The following is a 14,254-nucleotide window of genomic DNA, read 5'->3' as shown; positions in this document are numbered from 1 at the left end:
GCAACTGCTCATCTATGCGGGCGCGCGTGTTTGCGTGCGTGTGTGTGTGTGAGAAAGATCCATTGTCCGTGTTTTTCAGCCGTCTTGTTCTTTCCATGTTTATAAACAGAAGACAGATAACAAGAAAAAAAGAATGAAAAAAAAAGGTTGGCCAACCAGCTTGTTCTGCACACACCACATGATCTGAGGGATGTGATTGGATGAAGGCCAACGTTTACACTTTCTCTTCTTACAACCGCCACACAAGCTCTGCTTTTACTGCACACACACACACACACACACAGTATGCACCTTGATTATCACTATATTGCTGCCCATCTGGTGTCAGTGACAGCTTCCACGCGACTCTTATTTTATCTGAAAGGGGTTATAACCAAAAGTGAAAAATATGTAAGCATATACATATATATAAATATATATATATATATGTGTGTGTGTGTGTTTTCTATGCTGTAGCATACCCCAGATAACATCTAAAAATATTGGTAAAATAAAAAAAAGACATGTACAAAATATTTTTACATTTTGAAAATATATGTACAAAATAAATAAAATATTTTTTTAATAATATTTTTATAAAATACATTTGATTATCTTTTATTGAAAATACATATATTTAATATATTATTATGTCATATTTCATATATTGATTTAAAAGCAATTTTTTTTTATTATTTTTAATAACAGATTATTTTTATTTATAAGATTTATTTAAGAATGTACGTCAAAAAAATATATATTTTTAAATATTTTCTTAATTATTTATTTTTGTACACATATACATATATATATATATATATATATTTTTTTTTTTTAACCAATATTTTTAAACGTTATCTGAGATATGCTACAGCAAAAAAAATTGCTGGAAGGATGGATGGATGGATGGATGGATGGAAGGATTTATTAAAAAAAATATTTTTCACAAATGTTGAGATGATGTAATTTTGAGTTGTGCTGTCCGAAAGGTGTGATGTGGTAATATGTTTATTATTGCACCTGTAGTTTGTTGAAGTGCATCATAATAGTTGATGCAGTGCTATACTTTTACTACAACAACCACAATAATAAATAGATGATTTAAGACGATTTCAGCACATTGTTTATTATATATACAGTATGTTATACTACAGTATTGTTATCATAATGTAAAGGACGTGGTGCATTTATTGAAATTGAAAGTGTCACTATCGTTTCCGAGCATCACCTGAACCCAGCACCAGTCCGGTTCCTCCTCAGTAGCGCCGTCCCTGTTCTTGCTTCCTGCCGGACTCCATGTTGTTCCGTCAACTCCAGCTAACAACTTTTGCCCGGAAAACTCACGTTGCAACTCTTCTGTGCGTGTGCAGTGTGTTTGACCCCCCCGCCCCTTCCCGCGAAACAACATGGCAGACTACCGGGACGACACCGGAGCTCGGGCGCTACTCGCCTTGCAGTCGGCGCCGTGCAGTCCGGTGCGAGTGGCGGTGACCTCGCACGGCTACCCCCAGCCCTCGCTCTCCTTTCCGGGGCCGCAGCTGACGGAGCCCCGCGACGCCGGCGGGATGCGCCCCGTCCGCCTGGCGTCTCCTCTCCCGCAGGCCCTGGCCAGACTGGAGGGCCGGGACTTTGAGTTTGTCATGCGCCAGAGGACGGTGACCATCGGGCGGAACTCGTCCCACGGCTCGGTGGACATCAACATGGGCCACTCGAGCTTCATTTCGCGGCGACACCTGCAAATAAGCCACGACGAGGCGAGTGGCTTCTCGCTGCGTTGCCTCGGCAAGAACGGCGTCTTCGTGGACGGCGTGTTCCAGCGGAGAGGGGCGCCGCCACTGCCGCTGCCCCGAGAGTAAGCTCCGCCTGTTAGCATAGATCATTAGCGACAGAGGCGTAACATTGTTGTATTATATATGTTACAAGGTGTTATTTGTTGGTCCTTTTTGCCGTTATTGTTAAGTAGCTGTCACAGTAATGTCACCGTTAACTTCAGGTAGTTTTTCTTTTAAAGTTTTGACAAGTAAAATGAATGAACAAAAGAGAATACTGACAAATGTTCTTTATTTGCCGCGGCTTAATATTTACATGCAATTTTAATACGCCATTTTAATTCGTCATGAAGTCATTTCCAAATGGAAGCTTCCAAGTTAGTGAATGAACCTCGCCTAGCCTAGCTAGTAAGCGCGTCTCAACTTTTAGTCGTTTTTTTCATTTAAATTAAATTATCAACAGGTTGAGATCATCTCAGATGACTTGTTCTGCCGTTTTAAATCACATATGTGTGCTTTACCGAGCTTTTATTGCCATGGCTAATGTTTCAGTAGCTTTGAACGTGTTGCTGTCAATGTAAACAAACGCAGCCCTGTAAACTCCACACGGCTCTCCTATGCTGCTAGAGGTGCGTTTGATTGTGCTGTTCCAAACGCCCGTGAAATGTAAAGTTCTCTTTTAAACGTATGCATTCTTTCCTTGTAGTGGTGGTTTATTTAAATGGAGTAATATGGTAAATAATTTTGAGGGCGTTTACTGTTTTTTTGTGGCTGTCAATCAGTGTTTGTATTGTGGGGGTGGGGGCGGGGCGTAGCTCTACTCTGATTGGCTGCTGTACAGTGTTTGGAGAGATGAAACCGGAAGTGGAGCTTGGCTGCAGGAGCACATGGAATAAACACAAGACTGGAAAAGCAAGGCCGCCTCCATGCCAGGGGCTCCATGTTGGTCTTAGGAACCAGAACAAAACATTTTTAATAAAGATAACTATCCTGATATGTTTATCGCCAAACTGTAATTTGAATATGAGCGCAACCCTTTCAGATTAAACTTTGGGGGTTTAATCATCATGAGTAATTGTCATACAGCTTTGGCTTGACTTTTTGTCGACAGGAATGTTTGTCTCAGCTATTCCTGTGACGTTAGTTGGGAGCATATTGTCTTTGTGCCGAGATTTCCTGTTTGCAAAAGCTCCTGATTGTATTTTCCACGTCTTTGCCAGGCCTGCTGCACTGAAGCACGATGTCTATTTTTCATGTGGCTAATTATAGCATCCGCAAAGAGTAAAGCTGTCTTCCATTGAGCTGTCTTTCTATCAGCTGAGATGTCATGAGTGCACTAAGGGTGGAATCTTTTGTGTAACCACTTCGCAGGCAATGTTTGGACTTCTTGCTGCTTTTCTTTTGGCGTGCACACTTGTGTTGAGGCACAGCAGATGTGAGGGTTGTCTCTTTGTGGATCTAGTGTTGCACTGACAGCTGCAGAAAACCAGCTCAGGCAAGGTAGAGGGGTTTTTTTTTTGTACTTTGCAGGATGTTGCAAAAGCCGCTTAAACGGTTGCAGAAGATGTCATGGAACTTTAATGTATATTCACTTTACCAGAAAGCCTTTATTTTGACTAGTGAATAATGCTTGAATTTTTAATAGGCTGTGAAAATGTGGATTTTTAGCACCTTGGCTTTAGGGATGGGTAAATTTTTTTGTTGGTACTACATTCACGTAAAATCCAAAGGTTCCTGCCAGTCTCTGTGGAGTGTAATGGCGCCACTGCTAGCGAAGTTCAGTTCACAAGTGAAGAAGACAAAGCCAGGGGGAGGAGGCAATGTTTACACCAACTAGGAGAGAAATTGAAGTTACAGAAGCTGAAATAAGTCATTTTTAAAGTACCGTAATTTCCGGTGTGTGACCGCAACTTTTTTCTTAGAGTTTGAACCCTGCGGCGTATGCGGCTAATTTATGACCATGTTCTACTACTAATCGTTTAGATACTGTGCTGCTCACGACTCAAGTGAGGAAACGGTAGCTCTTTCTTTGGCAGGAGCCAATCATGAGCTATAAGTGAACTCACGACGAGCTTATTAAACCATTGGAAATCACAGGAGGTCATTACTCAGTATAACAGTCTGACTCGCGGTGTCATCTTACAAAGAGCGGTATAATCATCACACAGCAACTTAACACTCAAAAGGTAGCTAAGAAATGTACAAGTTACAGTACGAATTTGCAGCCATAACCAATGAAATGCTTTGCTGGGACGAAATGCATTTTGGGAAAAAGTTAAAATAGTTGTTTTTAATTCTTAACTCTTTCTTAGCTACCTTTTGAGTTTTAAGTTGCTGTGTGATGAGTTTAGCGTGAGACAGTTTTATTGAATAATGACCTCCTGCAATTTCCAGTGGGTTGACAAGCTCGTCATGAGTTCACTTATAGCTCGTGATTGGCTCCTGCCTGTGCCACTTACTGTTCCGTGCGGCTTATATATCTACAAATCTGATTTTCTCTCTAAATTTAGTGGGTGCGGCTTAAACACTGGTGCGTCTTATACACCGGAAATTAAGGTACATTGATATAATAAAACCTACCAGTTAAATGTCAGAAGACATGAAATATCTATACCTGCCATAGCAGATCTTTCATGCTTTAGTCATTTGAGGTAAAAGTAACTAAATTACTGAGACCTTGTCTAAATGATATGCCGCTGAATGAATAAATTACTCTGATGTCTTATATTCTTTATTTTATGAGCTATGCTGTCATTTGAAATACATTACTTTTTAAAATGTATGCGTATTTGCACCACGTGTTGGAATGGTATCGCTGACACCAGCCTGAATTTTACTCAGTATCGGATCGGAAAAGAAATCAGCGGTATCGCAGGTCACTACTAACCACTTCTTCTAAGCTCAAGCAATTCAGTGACCACAATCGCCCTCTAGTGTTGTTGACGGAGAAGCGCACAAGGAAGGAAGATAGAAAGGAAGATAGAAAAGACGTTTGCTTCACATTCATTTCCAGTTCAATTTGTAAAGGAAAAGGTATATGAAAAGGTAAAGTTGAGAAAAAACATCACATAGTTGTTTGGTAAAATGTAAAAATTAGACTACGTTTTCCCTGTAGGGAATAAAATAAGTAGAATGGATCTGTACCAGGGTCAAACTGTGGCCATCATAAATTTGTATTAACTGTACAGGCAGGGACCGAAGCCACATATACAGGTATGTCAAAATATGTTGCTTGCCAGTATCCATGTTGTACTGAGCAGCCATGACAGAAACATGTCTACTACGCCGCGGTGGGTTCTGTGGTTATCGTCACACTCTTCCCAGCGTGTAAGACCATATGAGATGTAACGAAGATGCTGCTTTTCTGTGTTTTCTTCAGGTGAAAAACAAAATGTATTACTTTTTTTTTTTTTTGTAGGTGTGTGTTCCGTTTTCCCAGCACGGTCATCAAGATCCAGTTTGCGTCGCTCCTCGCCGCCGAGGAGCAGCGGGAAAAAGAAGCACCCTCTCCTCCCGTGCGCTCCTTCCTGCCACACATCTCCCCCCTCAAGATCAGCATTCCCACCGTGCAGCAGCACGAAGAGCACATCAGGGCCTTTGGGTCGCCGCTGCCATCACCCACAGGCACCATCAGGTACACACACACACACAAGTAAAAATAAACACCGCTTGGAGCATCATATTCCCAAACAAATGCCAAGAGGAAGCGTTTACACGTGCATAGAATTCAGTCTTTTGTTCAAGCTGCAAGTGTATCATCAGAAAATATCCTTATTGACTCCTGAAGTGGGGCGCTTAGATGCAAGCACACAGCCAGGGTGGAGAGCAAATAGACACCAGGGGCCTCGCCATGTGAAGGCTCCCAGCCAACCAGCAAAGAGAGAAAATTGTATACAATCACTATAATAGTAATAATTTAGAAAATATTGCTTAAGTTGCAGAAAAAGCCAAATTCCTGTCATATAAAACATGCATTGTAACAACCACACTTGCTTTCACCAAGTGTCCAATTTGCAGCACAATCTAATGAGGTCATTAGAGGAGGACCGGAGAAAAGTAGAAGAACGAAAAATTCAAAAATCAACCTGTACGACACCAAATGACCCACAAACCTTGCCCCCGAATATCCCCCAAGTCACGCAAATAATGCAAGGCAGGGCAACTCACAATATAGTTTCACACAGTTTGAAGTCAAGGCAACACACTGCATCACAAACAACCTGTACGCCTTCATATTGCACAGCGTGACAAAATAAACATTTCCTGGGATTAAAATTTTTCAGGATTGAAAAAACAATAAATTGGGGAAATTATTATGGGAAAATGAAATACAATAAATAACAATCATTTGAAAATAATTTAAAAAGTTTTAAGTTAAAAAGTTTTAAATTAGACTCTTACAAGTACTTAAAAAATGCACACAGTACTGTAAAGCACAAAAATGTATTACCGTAGTTCTGTCATTTAAAAACAATAATTTTAGAAAATAAACAATATTTTATTATCTTTTCCAGTACAATTTAATCATAAAAAATCATGTCGATTTTAAATAATATGCTGTATATGTTTTCTAATACAGTATATACATTTTTAATACTAATACAAATATTGGAGTGATGTGTGTGAAATACAATTAAATGTTATCCCTAAATCTGCCAGTCAAAGGTCTCCTCAAAAAAATCCACAAACAGAAAACTAAATCTTTGCAAAGAATTTGATGTATTTATTTATTGGCATTTTTACACAATGTAGACGAACTCAGCAGACTAAAATAATCATTCTCGTATGTCAGGGACTCGTGCACTTTTGGGGAAGTGTACATTCTTGCTCCATTTGAAACATGAAATGAAAATAATATGTAACGGCAAAAGTCTTAAAGGTGGTCATTTGTAGAAAAGGCAAATGAGGTCATTTGATCATAGGGAGTGTTAAAAAAAAAAGGTGATCAGGCAAACCTACGTTTTTAAGTGCTGCCATGTGACCACGTTGCTGTCTAGTTATTATCTTTCTTTGTTTTCCCATACTTCATAATCATGTGACAGTGGCGTAAGAGGAGGGGAGGACGGGGGCGGGTGCACTAATGTTGACTTGAGCGCCATTCAAGGTCCATATCTCACACATTGTTTCCCTTCTTGGTTGAAGATTAACTCCTTGCCTGCTGCTGCCAGTGTTAGCAACTCTGCTGTCTCGTGTGCTCAGCGGCAGTTTCGTTGTGCGCGCGTCCTCTGGTGGTGCTTTAGCGTCACTGCACCCCAGTCTTTCTCCTAATGAGCATGCCTTATATGGCAGGGCTGCAGCTGCACGGCTCCTGATTGGTCCAAGATTGTTTTGCTGTTGAGAACGTTTTTTTTGTTTTTTTTTAAAATGACGTCCATGGTGGCTTCCTTTTAGAGTGTTGCCCCCACCCACGCACATGGACACACAGTAGTCTGTTCCAACATGGGGTGGGGGGCACTTTAAAGGGGTGTCTAGCTATGCTGTGTGGCAAATACTGCACTACTAAAACTTTGAATACAAATAAAAATACAAAAAAATAACGCAGGATGAAAAGAAATCACACAGTTCCACATTCTCCACAACAACATTGGGGGGAATTCTTACTACTTCAACATTGTGCAACTGATGACAACCATTCCTGATGACAAGTGCTGACCTCATTCAGAACATCCCCGTTTCATTCATTTCAAAAAGCATTTCTTCAAAAGTTATATATTTATATACATTTTTTATACAATTTGAATGATTTATAATCATTTCTATTTTTGTTCCAAGTTGAACAGAATTGCTTCATGTGGGAAAAAAAATACAGTGAATCATTAGAATACATTTAATTTCTTACCAGTATGTGCGTGTGTGTGTGTGTGTGTGTGTGTGTGTGTGTGTGTGTGTTGCTAATGGCAAATCAGTGCAGTGTTTATGTTGACTTTGCTAACAGCAGCAGATGTTGTTGCATTTTCCTGCGATGGAAGCTCGCAAATAATTAACAGAGCGTTACTGATTGTTGCGTGTTTGCACCGTACGCTCGGCCTTTATGCTGACTTGTCACCATGGCGCTGAAACGCTTACTATGCAAATGTACGCCACTTGCAGATAATAATGCAGCATCACATATATCTTCTAAATGTTATTCTTTTATATAATCACGATCATCCCAATTTGATTCTAAGTGTGTGTAATTATTATATTATAATGACATTTTATTGTAATTTTGTCAAATGTGTATAATAATCATCATCATCTCAAGCCTTTCAGTTTTTATCATTATTTTAAACATTTTCAATAAAGCGCTCGCACTAATGTTGTGTCCAAAAATATATTTATAATTTCCACATTTTGATTTAATTTATTTTCCTCAGAAAGTTGGGGGGGGTTTTTTGAAAAATGCGGTAAACTGATGTCATACTGCTACCAGCCGCTAGAGGGCACATTGCTAAATAAAGCCCGCATCATACTGACAGCCGTTTCTAATATTTTGACCTTCCAACTTAGGCCAATAAGATAAAGAAAGAGGTGATGGGTGATTTCTTTCGTCTCTCAGCGTTCCCAACTCCTGCCCGGCGAGTCCCAGAGGCGCGGGGTCGTCGGGATACCGCTACGGCCGCAACGTGACCTCCGACCTCCAGCTGGCAGCCGAGTACGCCGCCAAGGCCATTAGCGAGCACAGGCGAAGCGCCACCGAGCAGAGGGGCGGAGCCGGTGAGCCGCGAGGGGAGTCGGCCATCGGCGGCGGCGACAGCCCCAAGGTGATGAAGCGTGTTGACATGAATCCCCGCCCCTTCACAAAGCCCGCCCACCTCCATGCATGTGGATGTGTCTTGTGTCCAGGATGAGTCCAAGCCGCCGTACTCCTACGCTCAGCTGATCGTTCAGGCCATCTCCTCGGCGCCGGACAAGCAGCTGACCCTGAGCGGCATCTACGCTCACATCACCAAACACTACCCCTACTACCGCACGGCCGACAAGGGCTGGCAGGTGTGTGTGTCGCCCCGCCTGAAAGACGGCCAGTACGGCCCAGGACGCCCCCTTTAACGTCTTTGTGCTCCGCCAGAACTCCATCAGACACAACCTGTCCCTGAATCGCTACTTCCTGAAAGTGGCGCGCTCCCAGGACGAGCCCGGCAAAGGCAGCTTTTGGCGTGTGGACTCGGCCTCTGAGATCAAGCTGGTGGAGCAGGCCTTCAGGAAGCGGCGGCAACGGGGGGTTGCCTGCTTCAGGACGCCCTTCGGACCGCTCTCGTCCAGGTAAGCCCACCTGTAGAGACGTCCGGACGCACGCTACATCTCCTGGAATGTCTTTGTTTGTCCTCTCTGCTCCTTGCTGTCGCTTGATTGGACAGAACCAAGTAAGTCCCTCCCCCGCGCTCAGAATGAGGGCATCCCTCCCTTAATGCTTTCTTCTTTTGTTTTCCAGGAGCGCCCCCGCCTCTCCGACTCATCAGGGACTACTTTCCCCCCCATCCAGCGGGTTGCAGACCCCCGAATGTTTGAGCAGGGAGGGGTCGCCTGTCCCGCCCGACCACCACGAGCAGCTGGCCCACAAACTGGCGGCCGTACCCGAGTACCGCTACTCTCAGAGTGCGCCAGGTGAGCCCGTAAATACTTTTTAGCGTTTTTCTAGTTTTTTTTAGGGTTTAAAATACCTGAGATTTTAGTCCACATTACTTTACACTGATTTCATTCAGCTTGGGCTACGATTTGGGTTGAAAGGAGGGCACCAAATGTGGTTTAGGGTTTCCAACCAGGGTTAGGGTTAGTTTCTAGCTAGGGTACCAAATGTGGTTTAGGGTTTCCAACCAGGGTTAGGGTTAGTTTCTAGCTAGGGTACCAAATGTGGTTTAGGGTTTCCAACCAGGGTTAGGGTTAGTTTCTAGCTAGGGTACCAAATGTGGTTTAGGGTTTCCAACCAGGGTTAGGGTTAGTTTCTAGCTAGGGCACCAAATGTGGTTTAGGGTTTGTAGTTTTCAAAGCTTGACAGAAGTGTGGCGTGATGAGAATGTGTGAGAGGTGGATGTAAATGTTCTGATAGTCATGCGTATCCATTCAGGTTCTCCAGTCAGCGCTCAGCCTGTCATCATGGCGGCGCCCCCCCACCCGACTGTAGCCCTGCCCCCCGGGCTGGGCAAGGCCCTCGCCCTCGTTCCAGGACAAGGACAAGTCCAGCCCGTCCACTTTCTCCAGAACCCGCCACAGTCCTCCGTCACCATGCTGCGTGTGGTCACCAGCGCCCCTCCCAATGGGTACGGCGCCCCCTCTGTCGGGACCACGGCGCCAGGGATGCAGGGGGCGGGAAAGAGCGAGCTGAGAGGTATTACGATGCCGGCTGTAAAAAGTGGGTGTTGCACGATGATTGACAGCTGCGATATCGTCTCCAGAGGCGCAGCTCAACCGAGAGCTGGTGATCCAGACGGTGGACGGCGCCGTGCAGGGGGCGGACGCACGCAACCTGGCGCCAGGTCTGCATCAACTTCCTGTCCGTGCCGTCACCCAGAATGGAAAACACACAAATGATGCAGTCGTCACGGCAACCAGCCTTTTTACAGCGGGTATGTGATGTTGTGATGACGAAAGGCTACTTTTTTAGTGGCAAGAACACGGCGGACGGGGACTTGATGAGGTGCTCCGCAGACAGGAAGACAAAATGCAGCTCAAGTCTAATCCCCGTTTCATGTCCAGGTCTGAGCAGTCCTCTCCAGATCTTGGCGGCCCAGGCCTCCAGCTCCCCGCCCGTCCTGCTGAGCCGACAGCCCGGCATAGGTGACATGGTCGGCGAGCCTCAGGCCAAGCGGCCCAAGATGGAGGACGGGGGCGGGGCTAGCGAGCATCAAGTCCCGCCCGCCCAGCAGCCCGTCATCGTCGCCATGGCGTCGCAAAGCCACGACCTTAGGAAGTGAAACCTCGCCAATGCCGGACTAAAACACCTGAAGGGCATCTCATGCAAAAGATGGGCTTTTCGTAGTTTTTAAATTTAAGCAAAAATTCTGCAGCGGACTTTTAACACTACTTGGTAAACGGGAACAGGCCAACTGCATCCTGGATTTGGGTGGTGGTCCCAAAGCGATGTTTCACCTTCCACTGGCGAGGAAGCCACCAAGAATTTGACTGAGGCGAGTGGGCGGAGTCGGGAGTTGCTAACCTGAACGTAGACAAAGTGATTGTTTTAATTTAGTCAGCGAGCGCCATGTGCACAGTTTTGTCTCGGCACAGAAATCGTGACAAAAGCCTTAAAAACCTTTTTTTTTATTTGAACCTTCTGAGCTTTTAGAACGTTAACGTGTGTGCTTCCGCGGTGCGACAAACGCGGGACGGCGACGCGACCGTGTCATCAGCGCAGGAAGTCCTTTAGTCCCGTGCGTCGCCCCGGCTTCTTAGGAGCTATTTTTTTCTTACATTTGGAAAAAATATTTTCTGTAAAAAAAAAACCCAACAAAAAACCAAACAAGCAAACAAAAAAATAACCATCTGTCATCAACACATGCATTGTAGATTTTTTTTTTAATGTCCCGTGGGTGTGATTGATTAAGATGAATGTTGTAGCACAAATTAAATCCACGTTGACTTAAACAGGTTGTCTTTTTGTCTTCTTTCCCGACAGGAAGTGATGGGGAACAGTTTCACCACGGGAACCCACGGTATTCAAGTCAACAAATTGTGTTGGTAAAAGGATACGATGGTGGCCAAATACAATCAGAAGTATTTGTTCAGCTTTACCTGTGAGATCTTGTCTGGACAGGAAACTGGTTGGTACAATTCCATGCAGAACATGGATTAGTCATCTTCCCTGTTCTCTCTTTTACCACATCCAATATGGCGGTCACAACGTATGATTCAACGCTCAGTGCGGCAGCTACGTCGCCAGAGATACAGATACAGAGATGCGCCCGATTCACTCAACCCGTGAGGTCACATCAGGTTCACGATTCGCCTGTTGGCACCGTCACGCGGCGTTAGCTAGTGAGTCTAGTGAGTCTAGGTTAGCGTTAGCGAGCCAGCGGCTAAAGACAGGAACAGGAAGTGGAAAGGAGAGTTGATTTGAGCCAAGGAGATCTGTTGCTTTTGCCACAGGGTTCATATATTCATATAAATGCAGTTAGAGTAACAGCTGCACAATTAATGCAATGTTGCATTTTTTTTTTTTTCAATTTTGCTAGCAGCAGCAGGGCAAGCGAACGAGTTAACAGAGACAAATACCCTACCATCGCTAAAGTGATGAGCTGTTGCAAAGTAAGAGAGTTACAAAAATGGATAGTTGCCAAACGTTCAAAATAAAATCAGGAGCGCTTTTTCCAAGTATGAGTTCCACAACGGCGATGGAAGTGGCTTTTGGTGTTATTTCATCATCTCTCTGATAAAATGGCGACGCGCAAACGGGCTGAAATTGTCATCAGGTTGTGTTTTCTACACAACAGACAAAAAGTGTTCGACACTGTCTCCGCCACTTACGCAATCTGTAATACATATTTTTGCTATTTATAACTGTAAATCACTGTGGTCTGTGTGTCCAGCCCCTCAGAGTGATGGCAACCTGGCAGGTTTCCCGTCTCTGCGCAATACGTACGGGAAATGCAATCGTGTAGCGCACCTACGTCACTTTCTCCCTTCACAAGTTTTTCCGACAGCGCTTCTGCGGCGTCACATGCTGTGGTAGTTTTTATTTTTTTACATGTATGAACATATACTTCATATATGTAATATATTGGGGGGTTATTTTATTAGTGACTCTTATTTAAAGACTTTGTTAGCATATGGATGTTATCGTCTTATGACAAAAGTGAACTATGTAAAAACGTAGGCTATGCACGTAGCGCAGACGTAAACGTCATATACCGTTACGTGTACCATACGTAAATAAATAGAATAAAACATCAAATGCAGTACTATAAGTGTAAACCATAAGCAGAGTGCAATGATGGATTCTTCTAGAGGTCCATCATCCATTTAGCTAGAGTTTTTTTTTCTAAACTGAGAAATACCATCCATCCAAACATATTTTACTAGCAAATGCTTTTGTAATTTTTCAGTGGTGTAAAAATGTATGGAACCAAGAAAAGACTGCTTATAAATTACCTACTTGCACCATGTATATGATCTAAAAAAAAAAAGACCAAATATGTTGTGGTTTCCCAAATCAACGTTTTTGGGAGTGGATTACACACAGACGCCGCAACGTGCGCTGATCCGTAAACCAAAGTCGCCGCCATATTGGATGTGTCAAGGCTGCGCTGTAAGTGAATACAAGGAAATGTACTTAATAAAGCGCCTTTCTACAAACTGAAATGTAAGTTAATGCCTCTTTAAAAGATTCACACACGCACTAATAGCCTTGGGAAACAGTTTGGCACCAAAAACAATGTATTTCATCTTCTCAAACTGTTGCCGAAGTATTTTAGTACGTGTGTGAATGTATAAATGAGAGGGATTAGTTTAGATTTGTTTGTAGAAAGGCGCTTTATGAAAGTAAGTACATATACTTGTATTCATTTACAGCGCAGCCTTGACACATCCAATATGGCGGCTACATTGCCGTATAGCAGCAGTGGACTAACCCCCGAGACGCAGCGTCTACGTTCACAACTTCTACATTGGCGTGGTGGTTGCTCACGCTCAGGGCAACACTGCCCTCTAGTGTGACAGCAGAGCTTTGCGGGCACTGCACCTCTGCTCTTCCACTTCACCAACAGCCGTTTTGTGAACAAAGTACAGTTCCACGCTGGATTCGCCAATATTCCTCCATATGATGACGTCCGATGTGGCCACTGACCAATCACAACAGAGTAAGCGTGGTCGGCTGCGGAATCGAGCGTTTCGGCTAAGAGGAAAAGAATGCAGAATTGATATTTATGAAGCGTTTTATTTAAAGAAACTTACTTTGGTGCCCCACAGGGATCCAATATTTGAAAATGAGCAGAATAGGACCCTTAAAAAAAGTTTGTCTTTGACTAGAAGAAAGTGTTGGTTATAATTCATAAGGATGATCACAAAATGAGATCTTTGGGTGGAGGGGAGGAGCTACAGCCTGGTTCCATCATCCAATCAACAAGCAGCAATGAATGTTTACAAACATTATTTACATACAAACAAAATAAATAAAAGCCAAATTCCTCCTTTAGTCTCTCCTAGGGTGTGTGTGTGTGTGTGGGGGGGGGGGGGGGGGTCACGTGATGCTCATCTGCATTTTGACTGACAGCTGGCACATTAAGTCCCGCCTACCAGACTGCCTGCTGAGTGATGAAAACAATGACAGTTCCTGTTGTGGGCGGGCGTGACTTACGTCACCCTCGTGAGGTCAACAGGATGACGCGCTGATCTTGTCTGAGACTTCCGGGTCAGACTTGGCCACCAAGAAGCGGAGACGCCCCCCTCCCAGTCGGATCAGATCCACCGCGCTGCAGGAGACGGTGAAAGAGCACCCGTCAATCAATCCATCAAAGTGACCAAGTGTCCTTTCAACAAGACACGCCCCCTTAGCGCCACGAGGACCTGTGGGCGTGGCTTAGTGTGTTGATTGT

The 14,254-nt window shown here is 43.9% G+C and overlaps 2 protein-coding genes across 6 annotated transcripts in view; one reads left to right on the top strand and one right to left on the bottom strand.

The window, feature by feature from the left end:
- Nucleotides 1–1,267: 1,267 nt before the first annotated feature.
- foxk1 (forkhead box K1) lies at nt 1,268–13,871 on the top strand. Of its 2 annotated transcripts, none has more exons than XM_054777999.1 (9): nt 1,268–1,831; nt 5,167–5,382; nt 8,287–8,491; nt 8,574–8,720; nt 8,797–8,990; nt 9,160–9,332; nt 9,793–10,053; nt 10,121–10,291; nt 11,341–13,871. In XM_054777999.1, exons 1-9 carry the CDS (start codon nt 1,386–1,388, stop codon nt 11,460–11,462), a joined length of 1,935 nt encoding a protein of 644 aa, XP_054633974.1. In that variant the 5' UTR covers nt 1,268–1,385; the 3' UTR covers nt 11,463–13,871. The 2 variants fall into 2 exon arrangements, with proteins under 2 accessions (XP_054633974.1, XP_054633973.1); XM_054777998.1 differs by lacking the exon at nt 11,341–13,871 and adding an exon at nt 10,422–11,309 and having other exon boundaries at nt 1,270–1,831.
- The window catches only part of radil (Ras association and DIL domains), a 46,204-nt gene continuing 38,226 nt past the window's right edge, over nt 6,277–14,254 (bottom strand). For 2 of the 4 annotated variants that reach the window (XM_054777994.1, XM_054777995.1), the window contains exon 21: nt 6,277–14,131. In XM_054777994.1, coding sequence (XP_054633969.1) covers nt 14,032–14,131 — 100 coding nt within the window. In that variant the 3' untranslated portion in view covers nt 6,277–14,031. The remainder of the gene's footprint in view (nt 14,132–14,254) is intronic. The other 2 variants (XM_054777996.1, XM_054777997.1) reach the window with 1 other exon arrangement.

Source organism: Dunckerocampus dactyliophorus, chromosome 6 (genome assembly GCF_027744805.1).
Source record: "Dunckerocampus dactyliophorus isolate RoL2022-P2 chromosome 6, RoL_Ddac_1.1, whole genome shotgun sequence".
Lineage (NCBI taxonomy): Eukaryota > Metazoa > Chordata > Actinopteri > Syngnathiformes > Syngnathidae > Dunckerocampus > Dunckerocampus dactyliophorus.
This window is presented reverse-complemented; position numbering and strand designations above follow the sequence as displayed.

Coding starts and splice junctions, on each gene's coding strand:
- foxk1 (XM_054777998.1), top strand. CDS start 1,386: ATGGCAGACTACCGGGACGACACCGGAGCTCGGGCGCTACTCGCCTTG. Junction 5,383..8,286: donor TCACCCACAGGCACCATCAG/GTACACACACAC, acceptor TTCGTCTCTCAG/CGTTCCCAACTCCTGCCCGG. Junction 8,492..8,573: donor GCGGCGGCGACAGCCCCAAG/GTGATGAAGCGT, acceptor TCTTGTGTCCAG/GATGAGTCCAAGCCGCCGTA.